The following is a 23,297-nucleotide window of genomic DNA, read 5'->3' as shown; positions in this document are numbered from 1 at the left end:
CGAGACATCCAACTCTAGTCCCAAGAGGGAGAAAGTACAAGGTCAGGGAGAACCAGATAAGGAAACAGACAGGGAACAGTGACAGGCAAAACAAACTGTTAACCTGTTTGAGAGAGTTGATCACCAAAAAGTGATAGACAGATTTGCGAACCTCAAGGTGAGGAGACGTAGGTTAAAATAAAAGAAAAAATCTGCAGAGCCATAGTAGTATCTGCAGTAAAGATCTTTTCATACATTGTACCATAGGCAAAGTTGCCTCCAGTTTTTATAAATTTTCTATCAATATTTTGTACATTTGTACATTTCAAGGACTCTATTTTTGGAGTGTATTTTTATGTATCTGTATTGTATTATACATACATATTAAAAGTGAATCTCTGTCCAAAAAATGCACTCAGTTTACTTTTTACTCACTATGAGCATCATTCATTATTCTCCCGCAGTAATTAAGGTTAGGATATTTTTTTTATTCCAATCCATTCTTCGTTTGCAGCATTTAAATAACCTTTATCTGATTTGATGGTTTTGTTACAGACTGTTACAGTGTTTTTCTTTTCTTTCACAAATGTGGGGATTAAATTGTGTTAAAATGTACAAAACAGTGATCTCATGTTTTGTGACGAGGACCCAGGCACAGAGAGACTTGATGAATTTAAGAATCTTATGATTTAATAAAGAAATTTGCAGACTTGCACAGAGATGCTAAAATTATGATGACTGATAATGGAGACGAGGACAACAGACGATGAGGACAGGGAGGAACAGGGGTTTAAATGCACCAAGGAGACAGTCAGAGGGAACTCGGGACAACTGGAGACATTTAAGGATGCAGGAACTGACAGAGACGGGGAAGAAGTCTCATCGTGACGAGTAAAGTTGATCTTGCCTGGCTGAGCAGCTCTGGGTGCTCAGCACCCCAACGCTCTGATCCTTGAATCTCCCCTAGTACTTGATGTAAAAACAAGAAGCTGTATTTGCTTTGGAGTACAAAAAGTTGCTCCTTTTAATGAAATGTTAAGAAAAACATTAGAAATATGCTGTCTTTGAATTATCTTTAAGCTACGACTGAATTCTTCGGAAGACAAGTTAGACACAACATATAAAAGCCCTTAAACAGGAAAACTGCTAGAAGACAAATTACTTCATTCATGCAATCTAACATTCGATCATTTGGTAGTTAGTGCTGACCTATATGTGTAACCTTCCCGTCCATGTGTATGCTTCATTTTCTTTCCACTGGATTCCTGAACTTATTCCTCGGTGATGACATGAATTGAAACGGTGACGTCTGCAGTAAAGTGTGAGTCCAACCTCACTGCAGTTATGAGTTTTTTTGTACTTGTGCCAGATGTCATTATTGTGATATTTTCCTGAATAAATTAAAGCTTAATAAATAATTTGGTCACATAGACACGCTTGCTCTGTCTCTGACACACTCGCACAAAAACACTTATAGCTACTGTGTCAGCTCTTCTACTGAGTAAAGAGTCGCATTGCCTTTTAGATTTTTGTTTCTTTTTTGTTTTGTATATATCCCTTAGGTTGCTTCAGCAGTTGGTTGTAATAATTTAAAGCCAGCTTGTTATTATTGTGCCTGTGTTTAAAGAGAGGGAGCGACACACTGAGAGCAGGTCTGCAGAGATCTGAGCAAGAACAAACGCAACGACTGAGTGACGGGCTGTGTGTGTGTGTGTGTGTGTGTGTGTGTGTGTGTGTGTGTGTGTGTGAACCATAGCAAACACTGAAAGGCATTTCTTGGACACAGTAATGAGTTTTGTTCGCTCAAAATAATTTCCCCCTCAAAATGCAACATTTTACTTGCAACAATTATTTTACACGCACAAACAGAAACGACAGTATAGAAACAGCAGATGGCGCTACAGGCGCGGGGGGGGAGGGTTTCCATCCGGGTCAACTGTCGTGGCCGTTTAGCACAGCGTCGCTGCTGGTGAGTTAACGTCCCCCCTCCCCATTTTTAAAAAAATAAATAAAGTAAATGTATTTTAGATGTGCCGTGTCCAGACAGCGGTGATCCAGTTCTCGGGTCGAGCTCGCCTCTCAACAGCTGCTGTACGTGACGTCCTAATGTTATGCCCGTTTGTAGTCATCGGCAGGCCTCTTCATCACGTTTCTTTACGTGATCTCCATCTTTCCCAGTGTGACCGTGGGCGGCGTGGCCCGGTCCCCTCCACCTCAGCAGTCATGTGCCGCTGCTGGATGACGTATAAGCGTTAATACTGTCAATGCAAAGCATTAAGTTTGAACCTCAGTCTCTCTGGTTCTGTTCACTATGTGAGGAAACTGCCTGTCAGTAGTGTCCGCCCTCGGCTGCCGTGAGCATGCCAGCTACATTTGATTAGGTTTGAATGGCTGCTGTGGGCTCAGCTCAGTTTCCCTGTCAGAGTTAACCAGAGCCTGTTAACCCTGCTTTGTCTCTAAACTCGTGCTTCTTTCAGGTGAGCAGGTGACTGATCTTCAGTTCCAGCATTAGATTTGATCATCCATGGAGGAAATCAGTTTCCATCACGAGACTGTGCTGTCAGATGTTCACATGCTCCGTCCTGGTGGACGCCACCTTATGACACACCTCAACAACGTTGGTCAACCTGGTGTGTATAATGATGTCACTGTCACAGCGTCATAATACTGAAGCTGTAGGTTGTTGTGACTAAGAATACGTTTCCTGTTAAACTTTGTTTTTGTTCTCCCAGAAGTTTCAGCTCATTCTGATTTTTTATAATTAGTAAAAAACAATCACAAAAAGAAAACATGACAACTATTATGAAAGTGTTTGGAGTGATTTTAGTCAAACTGCTGGTCTTCAGTGGCAGTTCACTGTTCATTGTGCTTTATTTTTGCTGCTGTGTACAGAATCTGTTGTTCACAACGTGACAATGACCAAATCAGTGTTTTTAATATAATTATAGTATGTACATGTTTTAAATGACAAACAAGGTAAAGCATTACTCACTTGTTTGTGACATTTTTGTACTTGGTAATTGATCGAAGCTGCTAAGATGAAGACCTGAGCGAAATAAAATGTCAAAATTGTCATTTGAAAATTAAAATTCAAAACATGTCAAAATGCAAATCATCTAATTGTTAAACTTGAATATGTGTTTTTTCAGTATGTATACTTTGTCATGTGTACTTTTCAGTCTTCATGTCTAGGTTCGTGATCCTGGCAGAAAGATGTGACGAGCCAGGGAATGACTTAAAACATGAAAGTGAAACCAGCCAAACAGTCAAACAAGCCACTGAAGAACCTGATGGAGAGGACAGAAAAGTAGAGTCGCTCTTGGATTTCGATGGAGATCTTGACATAATACATCGGTATGCAAAAACATTTTCTCAGTCAACTATTAAAAGCTGCTGGTTTGCTTGGGAAGGGTGTCATACAGGTTAAGACCATCCATATACTATTTCAACATCTTCAGATTGTTTGTTTTATTAATGTGTTCATTATCATTGTGTAGAGTGCAGAAAATGTTACAAAGTTAGTAGAGCAACTTCATCTTTACCTTAGAAATCGGTGTGCAGCGACAGATTGATAAGTTGTGTGGAAGAAGAACACAAAACATTAAACATTAAATTAATTAAATAAACATTAAATAATCAAACATTAAACTCAAACTCCGACCCATCTGCATATTACTGCTCAACTTGCATGAATGCTGCGTTGGACTCGGTGGTGCTCCGGGGCGTTGTCACTGTGGGCCCTGAATTCACTTTGTTGGGTTATGAGGAATGGGGGTGACTGCTGAGCCGGTTGTTTGCTGGCTTTCTCCTTCCAGGGATAGTCTTCTACCTGCCGGCCCTCCCTCTCCCCACTGTCTCATACAACACATCACTCAACATGTAAAGTGTGAGTGAGGGGGGGTTGTGGGTTGCGTAGGTTGTAGCGTGTAGGGCCATTCACGCTGCGCGCTAACCCGCCCCTCCTTTTTAATTGCTCCGTAGTCATTACAGTTCAGCATACAGACTGAACAAGTCACCTGGATAAGTGATGAAACTTTTCTGCCACTGAAAACTTTGTCTGTCTTTTGTTTTAATCCATTCATCATCATCATCATCATCATCAAACCAGAATGTCTGTATTACATAACAAAGGGAGAGTATATGGTCTGCAGTTCCAATTGAAATGCACAGAATGAGCTGTGTTTTTCTTCTTTCTTTGCTTTTGCTTCAGAAGGACATTTTAGATATATTGTTCAAACCGTGTCAGCTCAATTTTTATAAATTTGGTGTGAGATGATATTCCTGTTTTGCCTTTCAGGAAATAGTTTGTTGGTGAAACAGTTTCTTTAAAAAAATATTCTTAGATTTCTTGACATCCTTTGGATTGACACTGTAGGCCTAGATGTTGATTTGCTGTTATATTTTTGTTAGAAATGCAAATTATTTGTGTAGTGCGTCAGTGAAATATGATTTTGAAGGATTAAAAGTGTGTTTAGGAGAGTTGTTCATAATCTAATAATCACTAGCATCTATTAAACCAGACCATATATTCTCTCAAACCACACTTTGCAGAACAAGGACCGACTCTTGAACATGAGGTCCTTATTATTCCAGTTTATCTTCTGTGTGATGACAACTTGGAACACACAGTAGATTCCATCATACCAGTGTTTGTTTGTGGAAGTCTGCTGTGTTTGGTAGAACTTGGTGTTTTTAATAAAGACATTTCTGGGATCTCATTTCCCCCCAGTCTATCAAAGTAGTAGGCTTTGTTAAGAAAGAAGGGTCCAATCACACCATGTACTTCTAATGGTGTAGATTTTTACATACAACACACAAAAGTACACACTGAGAGGTGTAGTGAATCCAGGTGTTTCAGTTGCTTCCATGGTGACAGGTGTATGAAATCAAGCACCGGGGCACGCAGACTGCTTCTACAAACATTCGTGAAAGAATAGATCACTCACAGGAGCTCAGTGAATTCCAGTGTGCTACCATAATAGGACGCTACCTGTGCAACAAGTCCAGTCAGGAAATTTCCTTGCTACTAAATGTTCTACAGTTAGCTGTTAGTGGTATTACAACAAAGTGGAAGCGATCCGGAACAACTGCATCTCAACCAGGAAGTGGTAGGCTTCGTAAGATCAGAGAGCAGGGCAGTGGGTGCTTGGCCATATTTTGCTCTTGGTTTGCCAACTTTCTGCAGAATTTACCGCTTCAGACATCCAAACTTCATGTGGCGTTTAGATTAACTCAAGAAAAATGTGTGGAGTGGGTTTCCACGGCTGAGCAGCTGCATCTAAGCATTACATCATAAAGTCCATAAAGATATGGATGAGTGAGTTTGGTGTGGAAGAACTTGACTGGTCTGCACTGACCTGACCTGAACCTGATACAACACCTTTGGGATGAATTAGAGTGGAGACTGTGAGGCAGGCCTGCTTACCCAACATCAGTGCTTTGTAAGGAAGCTTACCAGAATAAAACCTTACCAGATGAGTCGAGGCTGTTAAAGCTGCAAAGGTTGGTTTGACAACATATTAAACCCTGTGGATTAAGGATGGGATTGGGTTGTTTGTGAAGGATCAGTGACACAGAATGTGGCAGCCACAAGGTTAAGTCTGGATGGCCTACAAGCTCATGTTAAGTGAGAATTTCTTCCCAGCTGCTGCTACTGTTTGCAGGAAGGCCTGTTGGCTCCTGTTGGCCCTTTTTGTCCACTGTTGTCTGTCATGTTCAGTCGGTTCCCTCCCATGTGTCACCGCTGACACTGGAGCCTCTCCCAGCATACTTGGGTATCTACTGGCAGCAATATGACGTCATACGCAAAACATTTCTTTGTCACTTTGGAATGAATCGGATCGCTGCAATGGTTTTCAGAGACAAGGACTTACATCTGATGCGATCTTGGAAAAACAAAGCAAACCAAAACTAAATTGCAGGATCCACTTTATCCTGAAAAATTGCCCGATAAATAAAAAAAATGTTGCTTTCTGGTGAAACTTGTGCCAATATGGTGTGGGGGCCACTTGGGAACTTCAGGTGGCATGCGTAGCTGCATTCACTGCTTCTTGCTTTAAAGGCTTACTGATGCTCACACGGTCTGAAATCAGACGTAGGAGTCACCTCGACCTTTCATTGACCCCACATCAGATTTACTGGTTGCCCACAATTACTCCAGGATATCCCAGTTCTGGAGAGTCTGGTGTCAACTGGCATGGAAGTGCTTTTTAGCAGCTGCACAGTTTTTACAACACTAATATTTGCTGTCAGATGGGTCCTAAACACCTCATTGCAATGTTTTACCCCTGGAATGTCAGTTTCTTCCCGGTGTTTGTATGGTTGCACTAATTTTAGCCATGGCCCCGATTGCTTTGTTCAGGTTTGGAAAGAGAAACATGTATTCTATGAAAACAGTTTTGTCCAGTCAGAATTAGGACGGATGGAAACTTGAGGCGACTGTTGTTGTGATTTGGTGCTATATAAACACAGTGAATTGAATAGAATTACCCTGGCTGCACAGTTTCCTGCATCTCTGTACCATTTTTATCAAACCCCACTCATCAGCTCCCTCGGACCCTTGTGCTGTAAGATGTAGTGAGTTTGTTTCTATGTGATCAGATGTGTCTGTGTGTCGCTGTGCAAGCTTCACCAGTTCATCACAAACAGGAAACTCAGCAGTCTGTTGGAATCTCCACTCACACGCATACAGCACCGGATCATGTTTAACCATCTGCAACATTTCGTTCACTCGTGTTAAATCAAGCAATCTCTCCCTGACGTGATGGCAGTCAACTAGGTTACATGTCTCATCCTAACCCAACAAGCTGAAAGGACAGATGACAACAGAATGTTTCAAAGATCCATATAAAAGACCATTGGCTTCATGTAGTATTGTTCAATCATTAGAAAGCATCTTACAATTTTATTAACCACTAAGTGTATTGACTGGTAGCACCAGAGGCTACTAAATAGTCAACCTATTGTCCTGCAACCTGGAGAGTTACCTCTCTGTCAGCAGTTGCTGAACTCAGCATTTAAGTTTTTCATTTTTAACAGTGATGAGAGACATGGCCATGTTCATGACCATAAGCTAGTCTTCACTGCATGTGTGTGTGTCTGTTAGTAGGCAGGTTAGTGCATTGTATGTGTATGTGTGTGTTATCATCTTCTTTTTGTTGCTATGCTGAGGACCATTCTCTCTCTCAGCCTCCAAGTCAGTTGGCCTCAGTCTCCTGCTTTTCAGGACAGTCCTTAACCCAGTGTTCATGTGTCCCAGCACTAAAAATAGCCTTCATTGGTCCTCCAGGTTCTCTTCTGCTGCTGTCGCCACTCCCACGTCCTGCATTGGTTCATGGTTGTGACATGTACATTGTCAGTTTTTCTTCATCTTTCTCTTCCACAACCATTTTAACTCCACGTGTTGCACATCTCAAACTCAATCTTTTAAAGTCCATTCACACACAGTGATTTTGAAGCTTCTGATTTAGAGGACAGCTCTCTATCCATAGTAGAGTTTGTATATGCTGCTGCTCCTTTAAGGTCGAGGGCAATGCCGCTATCTGGCCACCTGCTGTTGACTCTTGATGTCAATGAAGTTGCTCTGGAAGTGTATTATGGCGGCTGGGGGAGTTTGGTTGTCGCTGAAGCTTGTTTTCCTGGGTCATCTGGCATCGAAACCAAACCGACTGTCTGAGAAACATTGAAAGGTTAAAACCTTTTCAATATCAAAGGTTTTAGCCATTGTGTGAGTATAATCTTGTCTATGGGAGTGAAATGTGGTTGGGAGTGAGATTCCCACCATTATGTAGGCACCAGCTTGATAATAAAGCATGTTGTACCCTTGAGCAAAGCTTGCAGTCAGTTGTTTTCTCGTCTTCATACACTCTGTGTTTGTAGAAGAAAGTTACAAATACATATCAACACTACACAGAGGTTAGATGAGGTGAGAGACAAACACCACACATCTTTAGCTCTGTCTTGGGTCAGTGATGTGTCGTCATCTGGTTTGTTGTAGTCAGTAGACTTACATTAGTTTATGTCAGCTCACTAGTAGAACCAGTAACTCGGGAGCCTAAGAACACTAAAACTAATAATAAGTTTAAAGTTTAATGAGTTTTATGTTAAGAAATCAAGGATATACTGTCTACTTTCACTGTTTGTGTCTTTAGCGGTCATTGGCTCAGTGTTGTTTGGCTAGCTGCACCGAAACTGGAAAATCCAGCTGTTACCTGCATTTGGGTTTGCACCTGATGAATGAGCACAGTGTGGAGGAGAGCCTGTCTGTGTCACCAGACTGACAGGTTGGAGTCCAGCACTCTAATTTTAGTGTCCTTATTATCCCATGAGTTATTGGTAGGGGTGGGTTTTAATAATCGATTCATCGATTAAAATCGATTCTGGCCTGGATAACGTGATATCGATTCATTAAAATCCTCAATCGATTTTTTATATAAATGTATTTTTGCCCAAAATTCCAGAATCTCAGGTGAAACGTCACAAAATTTCAACAACCACCAAACATTTAAAACAGTAAATGAGAGCAGGAACACGGCTTCTGCACAAAGACGTAAACACAAAGCGCGGACCCAACGCATCAGAATCAGTGAGATGTCGCCTTTCTCACCCGACGGCACGGACAGGGTCGGGGCTGAAAGCCGACAGCTCGCTGACTCTGATGTTTCGGCAGGTCCGCGCTTTGTGTTTACGGCCTTTTTGCGCTGATTCTAAAGCTGTTAGTTTGATGTCTCTCCAAACATTATTGACTGAACCAGCAGCAAAAGAAGATCCAAACTAAGCTTCACATAAACATCGTCATGAATTCACTCTGACTTTTGCTGTTTGCTTCCACCACAATAAAATCACACTTCATGCACAGCTCTCTCTCTCTCTCTCTCTCTCTCTCTCTCTCTCTCTCTCTCTCTCTCTCTCTTCAAGAACAGTTTCCCGTCTATCCCCGAAATCTGTTTTCTGCATTATTCGCTTGCTTGTTACGCACAAGTTTACCGTTGTTTACAGGCTGAACAAATTTAAACTTTTTAAAATTATGCAAAATGCAAAACGCTTAGCCGTGTCTCTAATAAAACCTCTGTAACTTCAGAGGTAACGTTCATAAGTTGATTAATGGTTTTCTTTCATTTTTGATCTACTGCAGAATATTTTTATAAAATCCCAGAACAGGAAAATCTCCTTCATGTTTTTCTGTGTTTTATCTTTAGCTGCTTTGACACAAAGGCCTCTGCTGTGACGCTCACACCTTTGATAAAGTCTGGAAAGTGTCAGCTTCCTTTTTACAGATACAAAAATATGTAAATGTACTGATCTGAATTATAATATTTCTGACTGTCTGAGGCAAAATTTCCCAGATTCAAATCGAATCGAATCAAATTGAATCGAATCGTGGATCGAATCGATTCAGGACCTTGTGAATTGGAATCGAATGGATTCTAGAAATCAGTGACGATACCCAGCCCTAGTCATTGGTTCTGTTCTGTGAGCTAACTTTTTTGCTAACGTTTTTGAGAGCAGAGCTCCATGGTGTAAATTAGCCTTCATACATGTAATGTTTCTTTTCCACTTTAAGATGATTTAAGAATAAAGAGCTTTGATTAAAAAAGAAGAGTATTCCTTCAGTAATCATTAAAATTCCAAAAATAGCAGACCTACACTAAGACAAAAGAAATGTGCAGCTGTTCACATATCTGTAAGTAAAATGCTGTAACTTTTCTGGAGAATTAGCAACATAAAAATGAAAAATGCAGCTTAGTTATTGTTTTTTCTGTTGATGAATGTGATATTTTGTTATTTCTCAGACCTCGGCCAAACCTTACAGAGGGCAGCAGTCGGGACTGGACTCGCCCAGTAGTTCTCAAACAGTCTAATGATGCAATGGAACAAGAAGAAGAGGGTCACTGGTTAAAAGACGTTATAAGGATTGGTAAGAATCTTGATTTTATATTGTTTCTTTAAAAAAAACATATTATAAATATTATTATTGTTATCACGAGTGCAGATAGTAGAAAATAATTTTGTCCAAAATTGTCTTTGTATGGTAATAGAATTTGTAATTTAAAGAAAAGAGCTGTCCACAAAAGAGGAGCATGACATGTACCCAAAGCTGCAAAATGGAAGTCAAGGGACAGTATTCAACCAGCAAATACTGCAAACAGAGAAAACGTCTAAAGCTAGTTTAACAAAACTGCTTTGGTGCGTCGCAGTGGGCTCGTTACAGCAACACAGGCAGAGTAAATGAGAAATGCTCTGGGACTTCAGGCCTGCCTGGTGGAATACAGTCTGGCAGTGCAGCTGAAGGGAAGCCTGGCAGAGCAGGTGTAAAGGTGACTTCAGGTGTGACTGGCCAGACACAGGATCAGAGAGGTGCAGCCTGCTGGAGGCAGTAACCAGCTACACTGCTACATGCACAGAGGATACCACTGTGAGACCATCACTGCATGTGTCGACGAGAAACCCTGGATTACCAGTGAGGTGCGCTCACTGCTGACAGCCCGAGATGCAGCTTTAAGTGCAGGGGATGAGACTGCGAAACGCACCTTTGCAGAGAGAGTCCAGGGACACCTCTGCGAGACAGGAAACATCAGCATAGTGCTGTGAGCAAAGAAACCAGTTGTATCCTGTCTGAATGATACCATCCCGTCGCATTGACAACAATGCTGATAAAGTGTTTTGAATGGCTCGTGGTCACCTGTCTATGCATGTGCAAGAACGTGTGTGTGTGTGTGTGTGATGGGGGTGCGTTTGTGTGACCTCCTGCTCACCAAAAGGATCATAAAAGCAGGAAGCTTACCACACAACAAACAGATCTTTCAGATAGCATGTATCTACAATAAAACCTCCCCCAGCACCAGTGGCTGGAGAGGTGGTCCTAGACAAAGGAATGTCTTTGATCCTACAGTTTGAAACAATGTAGAGATGGTAAGCATAAAAACATTTAACAATTCGCTTTAACATACCTCCTTTTTTTATTTTATTCTTTTGTAATTTTATTTAAACTTCTCTTCTTGACCCTGCAGGGACTGCACTTAATTTTGTTGTACTTGTTACAAAGAAAATAAAGATATTCTGATTACTTTAAAGTTTTTACTTACTGATCATTCTCACACATTTATTTACTTATTTAACTGTAAACTTTAGGTGAGGATTTAATAGTGATACGTCTGGGATGGATGAGTGTAGGGAGGGTTTGCATATTGTTTGTGTGTGTTATCATATTTGTTGCGCCTGGAGAAACGTCTCTTCATTTTGCTTGCACTACAACTGTATGCACAACAAATTGACAAAAAAGCTTGATTTGATCTCTAAGGGAGAGCCCAGCTCTCACTTCACCACAACAATTCAGTACAAGATCCGCATCACTGTGGACACCACCCAAATTCATCTGCCAGCAATGTTCCCTCTAATGTTTCATGTGTGTGAGCGAACACACAAACTCCCCGAGCGTCCCTTGGATCACTGTGAGCAACAGCAGACGTGTGCACTGTGGTCACGCCAGCATCGAATCCATCCAAGTTACATGTTTATTAAAATAATCAAATTACAGCATTTACATTTATGTTAGACAACTTTTAATTAACTGCTTTAGCCCACTTACAATGAAAATGTAAAAAAATCTTGTTCATTTCCTGTGTAGCATGTTAACACTATTGGAAGGAAAAATAACTTGAACTCCAATTTTGAAAACACAACTTTCTCTCTTTTTTTTATTTTTTTTATTTTTATTTTTTTATAAAGCTCTGACTTGTATCATGAGTCTGTGGTCTGGGAGAGAGTCTGTAACTCTGTCTGCAAAATACAGCAAATAATGACCAAAGCTGAGCAGTTAATTATATAGTTACAAAAAAGTAACTGAGTTATGCAAACAACAAGTTTTTGCAGCTGTTTACCTAAAAATGCAGCCAATGCGTTTTTTTAAATAAACATTTCAAACTATTTACAGAACAATCAGCTGTTCTGCATCAAATCTGATGCCACACAAATTATTTGTGCCACTCCAAAAAATAATTTCTGTCCACTATGAGATGAAGGAGAACAACAGCCTGATACCTGCAGGCCTGACAGCAGCAGATGTATCACTGCTGTAACACTCAGCAGTCGCCTCATTGTTCTGACACACACAACAAAACTATTGACTACACTACACACTAACTACACACTAACTACACAAGATTTGTGCTAAACGTCGCAAATCTCTCACATCTCAAAACACCACCATCACTCCTAACCCTTCCCCCTTCCTAAACAACTAAATGCCATGTTTTGATTGGTCGACATGGTACATTTTTCCACCAATAGGAAAGGCTGGGGGGGGGTTTGTTTTTGCTCACAGGCTTTCGAGCGTTTTCCTTATAAAACGGTGTTTGTACCGTTTTATAAGGTTTTATACCGTAAATATAAACAACGACAGTATTCAGGAAGAAAACCAAACATTGCAGATATTTTTATCATAACTCTGGTTTTACGTGGTCGATCAACACAGTTTAAAAACTGGTATAAAGTCCACACTTTTCCCGTCAGTTGTTCGTCTGTCCTGCTCACATCTCCAATGGTTGTACACGTCGTCATTAACGTGGCTTCACTCCAACAACACCGGTGTCGGCACATAAGGACGCTGTCATAGCCTGTCAACAACGTTGATTGGCTGCATATATACGAATGTGAATCGCATCATTGGCTGGACTGTGGGATAAGGTGGCATCGTTCTGATCCCATACGGGAGCAGCCAGTCACTTACTGACTAACACTGCAAAACAGAGTTTTTAAGTTTTCATTTTAATTTCAATTCAGGTTAGATTTTTTTTTGTGCGCAACACAGATTTTCTGTGCGCAGAGACGTGCCAGCAGTGCACAATTGCGCACGCGCGCAGCTTAGAGGGAACATTGTCTTCCAGTCTCCAGTTAATTAAAAGTTGTCTAACATAAACGTAAATGCTGTAATTTGATTATTTTAATAAACCATGTAACTTGCATGGATTAGATGCTGGCGTGACCACAGTGCACACGTCTGATGTCGCTCACAGTGGTCCAAGGGACGCTCAGGGAGTTTGTGTGTTCGCTCACACACATGAAAAATTAGAGGGAACATTGCCCCTGAGATATTTGTACTCCACTTGGGCAGTAACTTGTTCCTCACCCAGAGTGAGCACTCCACCCTGTTACAGCTGAGAAACTATGGACTTGGAGGTACTAATTCCCATTCCTGCTGCCTCACACTCAGCCGGACACTTCTCCAGTGCAGGGAGGAGGTCACCACCTGATGAAGCTAACACAACCATATCATCTGCAAAAAAATGAAAGGGAAAAAAACAAAATGAAATCCTGAGTGGAGACCCTCCACCACTCGGCTACACCCAGATATTCTATCCATAAAAACTATGAACAGAACTGGGGACAAAGGGCAGGCCTGGAGGAGCCCAACACGTACCAGTAATGAGTTTGACTTACTGCTGGGGACACAAACCAAGTCTCGCTACAGTTGTGGAGGGACTAAATGGCCTGTGTGTGGCCAGATACTTCATATACTGAAGCACAGTATACCCCAAGTCCACAAAACACATGTAGACTGGTTGGACAAACTCCCTCGCACCCTTCAATACCCTGGGAAGGATAAAGAGCTGGTCCAGAGTTCCATGACCAGGACAAAAACCACGTTGTTCCTCCTGAATCTGAGATTCAGCTTTGAGCTCTCCTCTCCAAACGGAGAAGTTTGATCCCTCTTTAGATAGAGCACACCCTCTGGTCCCCCCTGCACCACCCCAGACCTCCCCGCGACGTTGCACAGACATGTCAGCCAGGGCAGCCCTACACTCTCCAGAGCCTTCAGGAACTCAGGGCGAATCTCATCCACCGCACGGGCCCTGCTACTGTACAGTTGTTTAACCACATCAGTGACTTTGAGTTGTCCCTCTTCCCCAGACTCCACTTCCCTGATAGAAGGTGTGACTGTGGTATTGAGGAGACCCTCCGTCTTCCTTCCACTGCCTGACTATATCCTCAGTCTAGGTCAGCAGCATCTCACCACCGCTGCAGACCGTGTGTGTGGAAGACCTCTGCCTCCTCCTGAGTCATCGGATAGTTGACTCAAGGCTTTTTTGATTACCCACCAAACTCCTTCCACTCCCGGGTTTTGTTTCCTCTGGACTCCCACAGGCTAAAATTTGATCATCTTCCTCCTTCTTTTAATCACATTTTATACTTGATTTTATTCTTTAAAGGTAAACTACTTTTATTTCCAGTTTGGCATCAAACTTGTTCAATACTCATTGTACAAGCTGGATAATGGAACAGGCTCATGCTCTGGGCCCCTCACGTGTAATACACATCTTCATGTAAATGACAATAAAATGTTTTCACGTGGTTTAGACAGCATCAGCTGCTAGAGAGCAAACTCACACCTGTCAACACACATTTGAATTCATTTAAGTAGGACAGTGAAAATCAGAAATACCATTAAAAGACATGTTTGTAACTCTAGAACTTCAGCAAATTGCAAATGAATTATACTTCATACACAGACCAGCACCTGCACATTTTTTCTTTAATTTAAGACTAAATTAATTAAAAAAAATAAAGATGATGTCCAATCTATTCACAGAGCACACGATGGCCACACCCATGGAGGATGTTGGCAAACAGGTGAGTTTATTCAACCCGGCCTGGGTTCGAGTCTGACCCGCAGCCCTGTGCTGCATGTCTCCCCCTCTCTCTGTTTCCTGTCAGTCTCCACTGCATCTATCTGATAAAGCCAGAAAATAAATTGGATTAGACTGACTTTTTGAAAATTGTCTACATCCACTAGTATTTATCTTATATTAATGGAAGTGTATTCCTGAAGTATACCATGAAATTCTTTGCATAATCAGTTGGAATCAGATACAGCATCAGCTCATGTCTTCTTTGCTCACGTCAGGTGTGGCGTGGGGCATTATTCATGGTGGACTTCATCCTCTCAAACCCAGTCATGTTCAGAGGAGCTACAGTCCTAGAACTAGGAGCAGGGACAGGCTTAACCAGCATCATCACAGCAACCATAGCTAAAACAGTCTACTGCACAGGTACGATACCTTGAAGCACGTATGTGCTGAGTGCTCGTACTGTGGGCTTTGTTTTTTTATCCAGTGAAAGGAAAATAAAGATTGCAAACAAGGAGATGGGGGTTAGTGAAAACCACTGTTAGCTGCTGTGGGCAGTGCAAACTTACCTAACAGTTCGTTCTTATTTCACACTCTTTCCAGGACTTAGATCGAATAACAAATATTTGACTGTTTGTTTAGGGCTTTTTTTTTTCATTTTTGTTTTACAGATGTGGGAGAAGACCTTCTACAGATGTGTAAAAGAAATGTAGCGTTAAATAAACACATGCTGAAGTCTGCAGGTGAGAAAACTGTCAAATCAGCTACTCATGGGTTCCCTCGGTGTACAGACCACACACACAAACACAGACATACTGCTGGAGACCATGCAGCCAGTTTGGGCTCAGTATCTGTCCCAAGGACACTTTGCTGTAGCTCCTGAGCCACAGCCATGCCTTTTGGCTTTGGAATATATTTACACATATATATATATATATATATATATATATATGTATATGTGTGTGTGTGTGTGTATATATATATATATATATGTATATATATATATATATATTAGGGGTGCAACGATACACAAAATTCACGGTTCGGTTCGATACTTTGGTGTCACGGTTCGATATTTTTTCAATACAAAAAAATGTTCATGCTTTTTTAATTTGTCATTTATTAAAATTATAAATATATATTTTAACTCAAAAGTACAGTTTTTAAATTTAATGTTGCTGAAACAACAAAGGGATAAAATAATAAATTATCTGATTGAGAAATCACTCATCTTTGGAAAAGAGAGTTTATTACAGAGAAACGTCTCTTTCCAAAATAAAAGCTATACTATACGCTTCTTCTGGGCTATATTCTCAGCAGCATATTAAACATATCAGGTCCCCATAAGGAGAATCCTGTGCTAACGGCTGTCTAAATGACTCGGGTAAAGTTTGTAGCATGCATGCTTGTTGTTTTTGTCTGCTTCCACTTGTCTTTGCACGAGGATGTAAATGTGCAGTCATATTCGTTGTGTTCCCACTAGTGCTGTCAGCGTTAATCTGAAATGACGTTAACGCCACAACACGACAAATCTCCGTTAACGAGCTACCGCTGTTCGCCCCGTGCGTGGGGCTGGACGGCCAACACGTTAACGAGCTAACTGCGCTAACGCACTAGTTCCCATAAATTGAGCATTGCGTGGCACATCCGACATACTGTTTTACTTTTGTCCATGACGCGCTTACCATCAGGGTCATACGTCACATGAAAACCAAAATAGTTCTAAAGGCCAGATCTGAATGAGGGTGGGGGAGGTTCAATTTGCCATGTTGCAACGAGCTTAGCTTCTGTCTTGCTAGCGTGCGCTGCGCTCAGTGGATCTGCACTCGACACTGCAGCCTAGGCGGAGTAGTCGAACGCAGATCCTCTGAGCATCGTGAGAAGAAAAGTTGATAAAATAAATTAAAAATTTTGTATTGTTCGATACATATGCGTACCGAACCGAAAGCACTGTATGGAACGGTTCAATATCGATACGAGTATCGTTGCACCCCTAATATATATATATATATATATATATATACATATGTATGTGTATATATATATATATATATATATATATATATATATATATATATATATATATATATACATACATATGTATATATATATGTGTGTGTGTGTGTATAGTTATTAAAATTTCCATCCTTTGACTCTCTAAATCACATGAAAAACTGCAAAGATTCATCAAACTTAATGCAATCTTTTCTCTCCGTCAGATCACGAGGTGAAAGTAAGACAGTTGGACTGGCTTCAGGATGACCTGTGCACAGGTAACACAGATATGTCATTTTATAAACCAACACGCTGTGCAAAGATAGGTCTGGACACATTTGGACAATAACACCACTTTAGAAAATGTTGCTTGGATACGCAGAGATGGATTGAGGAAAAACGGTGATTGTCTTTAGGGCTGTCTCCTCCCTTTATTCCATCCTCTAAAGCAGAGTTTCAGTAGAGACATTTATATTCAATGTTTTGTCACTGTTATTAAGACCTGCATCTGACCAACCAATGCCTGTGCAAGCTTACCTCAGGGCCACATCTCAGAGAGGTCAGAAACCTTTGCTACCTTTACTGTGAAGCTTCTTTCTAAGAAATGTTCTTTATTCTTTATTACAAGTTTACTGTGACTGTAAGATTAGATAATGAAAAAAGACCAATCACAGTTATGTTTTATGCTTTTTGAGTCCTACTTGCATTATACAAAAAAGTAGCAAGCATTAAATTAGTATAGAATGAATGTTATTGTCAGAGTAAAAGTATTTATCTGAAGGTCTCTTTGAGTAAAGAAGGGAAATATCTCAGGTGTTGGAGGACTGGCTGTCTGTGTTTCGTTACACCAGAGGAAGCAGAGAGTCAGTGGCTTGACTCTGTGTTTATAATGACAGTCACTGGGTCTGCTTGTGTTGCCTTGGGCTGGAACATGCCCAGCTTATACTCAAAGCCACCAGCTTCTAGGATTTTGGCAGATTGCAGTGAGTTGTGGAAGCCGGATCACATGCTGGCACCAGCTGGAACAGGCTGTCCACTGCCCCAAGCAGGTGATAAAGGAAAAGAACAGCTGTGGCTTCACTGTGGTCAGGCTGCTGTGGATCAATTCGCTTCAAAAGAAAATGTGCAGTGTCCACTTTTCTTCATGATCAAAGTGACATTCATGCACTTGGAGCAGACCAGATGGAAAGAGAACATCCTCGCACTGTGCAGAGAGAAGTTGTGTGAAATCAACCTGTTGGTGGTAGATACCACCATCACTGGGGGTGAAGCCACTCACTAGGTTAAACAACTGTACAGTGGCAGGGCCCCGGGGACATACTGCCCCAAGTGCAGGAGTTCAAGTATCTCAGAGGTCTTTTTCACAAGTGAGGGGAGCAAGAGAATAACAAAGGAACTGAGGTGGCGTCTGCAGTGATGCGATGCTGTACTGATCTGCTGTGGCACAGACAGAGCTGAGCATAAAAGCGAAGCTGTCAGTTTATCAGTCAGTCTACATTTCTACACTCACCTATGATCACAGATACAAGCGTCGGAAATGAGTTTCCTTCAAAGAGTGGCTGAGCTCTCCCTTAGAGATGGGATGATGAGCTTGATTCTTTAAGAGGAACTCGGATTAGAGCCTCTGCTCGTCCACATTGAAAGGAGCCAGTTGAGGTGGTTTGGGCATCTGACTAGGATGCCTCCTTGGTGAGGTAATCTTGGCGTGTCCTACTGGGAAGAGGCCCGGGACTCAGGAGTCTGGACTCGCTGGAGAGATACATCTCGTGGCTGGCTGGGAAAAATCTTGATTCCCACCTCAATGAGCTGGAGGTGGTGGATGGAGTGAGGGAACACTGGGCTTCTCTGCGCAGAATGCGGCCTGCTTGACCGCAAAATGGCTGGATGGATGTAACAGACCTCAGTCTCCAGTTTGGATGTATGAGTTGATTGGTTAACCACCAATACACCAAACTAGAAACCAGTACGATAACTACTTTCCTTTGTCTGATCTTTGCAGATGCTGCTGTGGAGTTTAGTTGGACAAAGGAGGAGGTAGCAGATCTGAATAACACTAGCATCATAATTGCTGCTGATGGTAAGTCTTAAGGATGACATCTCTAAAAGATCAGAGCTCTTTTTCACCATGTATGCTCTACTCTGAAAGAGTTATTGAAAAAGATGGGAAGGTTCTAGACAAGACACTGTGGGCAAACATTTAAAATTATGTGCCTCACAGCAAGGTTTAAGCACCAGTTCATTGTCAGAAACTCTACCATGCAAAGCCCAGAGTAGCACACAGTGTGAACTACTGAGATACTGTATCTGGCAAAGGAGGCTCCAGACTGCTGAGCAACTGAAGCAACTTGTGAAGCGATTTGTAAAAAGCAGTTATTTACTGAGACAGTTTTAAATTCAGACTTTAGAGTCATTTATGGAACCGTCAAATGCAGAGGCTCAGCAATAATTCGATTTCTTAATGTGTCACCAGTTTGTTATGATGATGATCTGACGGATGGCCTATTCCGAACACTGTACCGACTCTGCAGCAACTTTCCACACACCTGCACTGTCTTCATCTCCATTGAGAAAAGGTATGGTGAAAACATATATAGTATACCTATATATATATATATATAGTATATATATAGTATATATACTATATATACTATACCTGAGCATATTTGGCCTTATACACAGTGGAATGATCATGTTTCTTAAGCTGATAAAAATAGTGGGTCAGCCAACTCACATGAGAATGAGAAAATGTACAGGATTAATATTTCTCCCATAGGTTCTGTAAACAAACAAACTTTAAACTTGACTCAGCATGAAACATACAGAGCATTAACTTCCACCCAACTACGACGATATATTCAATTGATTTTCATTTATGTGGTGCTAGTTCACCACCGTAGTCACCTCAAGGTGTTTTATATTGTTAAGTCAAGACTCTGTAATAGAAATCGTACAACAGGTTGGGTGTGAAGGTAAAGAAAAGCAGAACAACTGAGACAAAACACAAACAATGTGAGAAGATACACGGTAATGATATGCAGTAGTGGGAAGTGAAAGCAGGTGGAAAAAAAACTTTTTGTGCATTGTGGGAAACCCCGAGGAGCGAACCGTCACTAAAGCAGGGTTCAGGGTCACCTGATCCAGCCCTGATTATATGCTTTCAAAAATGGAAGTTTAAGCCTTATCTTAACCTCCTAAGACCCGAACTCTTTCATGGCACGCATTTTTAATTTCTCTTTGCTATTTGGGCTGATTGGGACCTGATGAATGTAAAAACAAAGAATTACCAGATTTTTATTTTTTTTTTACCTGATTTTTGTTTCTGAGAAAAATTAGATCCACATATGAGGACATTTGTTTTAAATTTTGATAGATCAGTGGCAGCATAATGTCCTCATAAGTGGAACTCAGGCCCTTGTAGAGCAATATTTTGTATTTTGGTCTAAATAATCCAAAATGTGATGTCCACATATGTGGACGCCAGGTCCTAGGAGGTTAAAAGTAGAGATAGTGTCTGTCTCCTGAATCCAAACTGGAAGCTGGTTCCACAGAAGAGGAGCCTGAAAACTGAAACTTTATGAGAGGCTAAGAAAGTGTAACAACCACAGTAAAGCTGCATCAACACATGAAGCAGTTCTCAGCGTCAATGACATTGAGGCAACTTTGAGGTAAGAAATTGAAACAGCATCAGTAAGCGTGCTCGATGCTGCTGGTTGAGCAAGGACAGAGTAGAAAATACATTATTGGATCACCTCGTTCACCGGAGCCTGGGACGTGTCTCAGCTCTAAACCGATGCCCGATGAGCTCGACTGCTGTGTAAGGCTGCACTCTGAGAGCTGTGTTGGCAAAACAAAGGTTTTAAAACTCTGCTTAAATTCATATATTATGTTCAAATAATCTCACTACCTCTACCAAAAATGTTCTGTAATAAACTTGACAACTTATTTAGCCGCTTCATATCACATGATAGGACTCCACCTTTGGCTAGTACACTTGCATTACAAGAGAGGGAGGCCACAAGTTCTCAGCCTCAAAGGGTACTGTGTGGATCTGTCAGTGATCTACAATTATATCTGTAGTGTTCAGATGTTCAGACACTGAAGAAATATACAAGGAATAATTTTCTTAGAATTTAAAACTGTCTGCGATAATGAACAGTTTATACCAGGCAAAAATGTCGAGAAGTTAAGCTATGGGAAAACTGTGGGCTTTCAGGAAATCTAACTCTACTTCTAAGTGATTCAGAGAACGCTTGGGAGAAAGTGCTGCTGTCAGATGAGACCAAAATCGAGTTGTTTGGGAACAGCCTGACCTGCTGTGTTAGAGGAAGCGAAATGCTGAGCCAGAAAACACCATCCCCTCAGTCCAGCACGGAGGTGGAGACATTATGCTTTGAAGCTGGTTATCTGCTAGGTCAGGGGTGGGCAACTCCAGGCCTCGAGGGCCGGTATCCCTGCAGGTTTTAGATGTGTCCTTGAACCAACACAGCTGATTTAAATGGCTAAATTAGCTCCTCAACATGTCCTGAAGTTCTCCAGAGGCCTGGTAATGAACTAATCATATGATTCAGGTGTGTTGACCCAAGGTGAGATCTAAAACCTGCAGGACACCGGCCCTCACGGCCTGGAATTGCCCACCCCTGTGCTAGGTACATTATTTCAGGACAAATTTTCTGCAAAAACGCAATGTTTAGTCTGTATAGATGTTACATGACAAGTCTGGATCTGGAAAAGTTGGGATTTTGTGTCGCTGGTTTTTGCCACACGCTCAGTGTGTAATGGCTTTAAGGGTTAGCCTAACCCTAAGCTCTACGTTTCAAGGTCCTTTTTACTGCAAGCCTCATTCCTCCATTCACACGAGTGCTTTTTTCTGTACCTAAGTTCTATACCTAAGCTAGCCTTCACAATCTCACACTATCTTGAATGTTGGCAAGGATGCTTTGACACCCAGGTTGGAGGAGCAAGGCCTCAAACCAGTCACCCCTACTTCTACTTTTTGGCTCCATGCTCAGTAAGTGACTATGTTTCTATCTGGATATCCTTCAAGGATGAACTTCACCCTGCAGCACATGGATGTTTCCTGTGAAGCCTATGATCATTTCATCCACTGTATGAACCAACTTCAGGACCTGGAGAACGGACGGTGTAGTTTCAGAGTCGATCAGCTCCCTTCTAACTTTGATCAGTTTATTTTATATGAACGTGTAGAACAACTGGTGAGTAAAACATTAGCCAACATAATTTGACCATAACTACAGTTTTATACACTAGACTGCCAGAAGTATTCACTTACCCATCCAAGTCATTGAATCCAGGTGTTCCAATCACTTCCATGGCCACAGGTGTATTAAATCAAGCACCTAGACATGCAGACTGCTTCTACAAGCATTTATGAAAGAATAGATCACTCTCAGGAGCTCGGTGAACTCCAGTGTGGTAGGATGTGCAACAAGTCCAGTCAAGAAATTTCCGCACTAGCAACTATTAATCAGTCAACTGTTAATGGTGGCATGTTCTCTGAAAGGACAAATCATGCTTCTCCCTCTGGCAATCCGATGGATGAGTCTAGGTTTGATGGTTTCCAAGACAAGACGTTTGGTGAAGGGGGATTTATGGTGTGGGGTTGCACAGAGTCTTGACCTCAATCCAATAGATCACCTTTGGGATGAATTAGAGCGGAGACTGCAAGCCAGGCCTCCTCAACCAAATTCAGTGTCTGACCTCAGAAATGTGGTTCTGGAAGGATTTAAACTAATTAGGAATGGGACGTCACTCAAGTTCATATGTGTGTGAATTCAGAGAAGCAAATACTTTTGGCAGTATAGTCTATATTAGCTATTTTTTAACCTTATTGAATGCTTATTTTTGATCATAAACCTCAAATGACACTGTTTGCAGCAACTTACTGTAAATGTATTTAAATGCACGTCAGAGTTGCTTTTGTTATTGTAGCACAAAGTGCTACTCCAGTGTTAATCTTTTGGACACACTGTTGCGAGTGTCATATTGATTGATTGATATCACTGTTTGCAGTATGATATGCTAACATGCCGCTTACAGCAAGACAGTGTTTGTATTTAAACTGCTTGATAAAAGACAATTTTCCTCTTATGTTCGATTTACAGTACCAAAAGTATTTTTCACCATTTGGAATTCTCAAAAAGCAATTTTTTAACCATTTAAAAATAAATATACAATAACTTTTTTTTTTTTAAATATAACATGCAAACAGTGAAAAGGTCTCATATTTTTCTAAAATCACTTGAAGTTCTGTGGCGGCCCAATCCAATACAGTTAAGTGGGTTTGTGATAAAGGATGACTTTCATCAAGTGCAATAAGTTGTTTATTTGTATGTTATATATATTTTTGCAGGAGCTGTGGAAGGTGACTGCGACTCCTCTTCCTTTTAAGCAAGCCAGATCTGATCCGGAAGCATTTTAATGTTGATCTTGTACCAGCACCAAACCAAAGTGAAGAGAAACTTTCACCCAAAATTTGACCTAAAATATGTTTCAAGTTTACAGTTGATGTTTTAATTACATATATTTAAAAAAAATGTATGTATAAAATAAAATGTAGTAATCAAGATAAATATTGAAAATTAAAAAAAAACAACAATAAAAGTAAAAAATATTATTTTGTTTAAATTTTGCATTCCCTTGTGTAACTTTTTATCCTTTTCATCCTCATGTCAGTGGTTG

At 41.0% G+C, this 23,297-nt stretch overlaps 1 protein-coding gene across 5 annotated transcripts; it reads left to right on the top strand.

Annotated features, from left to right (window-relative positions):
- Nucleotides 1-1,861: 1,861 nt before the first annotated feature.
- On the top strand, nt 1,862-23,243 carry mettl22 (methyltransferase 22, Kin17 lysine). Of its 5 annotated transcripts, none has more exons than XM_084927060.1 (12): nt 1,862-1,948; nt 2,457-2,609; nt 3,159-3,333; nt 9,771-9,895; nt 14,567-14,607; nt 14,882-15,026; nt 15,275-15,346; nt 16,823-16,876; nt 18,598-18,675; nt 19,069-19,171; nt 21,643-21,811; nt 22,969-23,243. In XM_084927060.1, exons 2-12 carry the CDS (start codon nt 2,504-2,506, stop codon nt 23,035-23,037), a joined length of 1,137 nt encoding a protein of 378 aa, XP_084783186.1. In that variant the 5' UTR covers nt 1,862-1,948; nt 2,457-2,503; the 3' UTR covers nt 23,038-23,243. The 5 variants fall into 5 exon arrangements, with proteins under 5 accessions (XP_084783186.1, XP_084783190.1, XP_084783189.1 ...); XM_084927061.1 differs by lacking the exon at nt 1,862-1,948 and adding an exon at nt 1,959-2,360; XM_084927062.1 differs by lacking the exon at nt 1,862-1,948 and adding an exon at nt 1,960-2,070.
- Nucleotides 23,244-23,297: the final 54 nt, after the last annotated feature.

This window comes from Perissodus microlepis, chromosome 4 (genome assembly GCF_051167445.1).
Source record: "Perissodus microlepis isolate ML-2025 ecotype Zambia chromosome 4, ASM5116744v1, whole genome shotgun sequence".
Lineage (NCBI taxonomy): Eukaryota > Metazoa > Chordata > Actinopteri > Cichliformes > Cichlidae > Perissodus > Perissodus microlepis.
The sequence above is the reverse complement of the archived record's forward strand: the minus strand, read 5'-3'. Positions and strand labels throughout refer to the sequence as shown.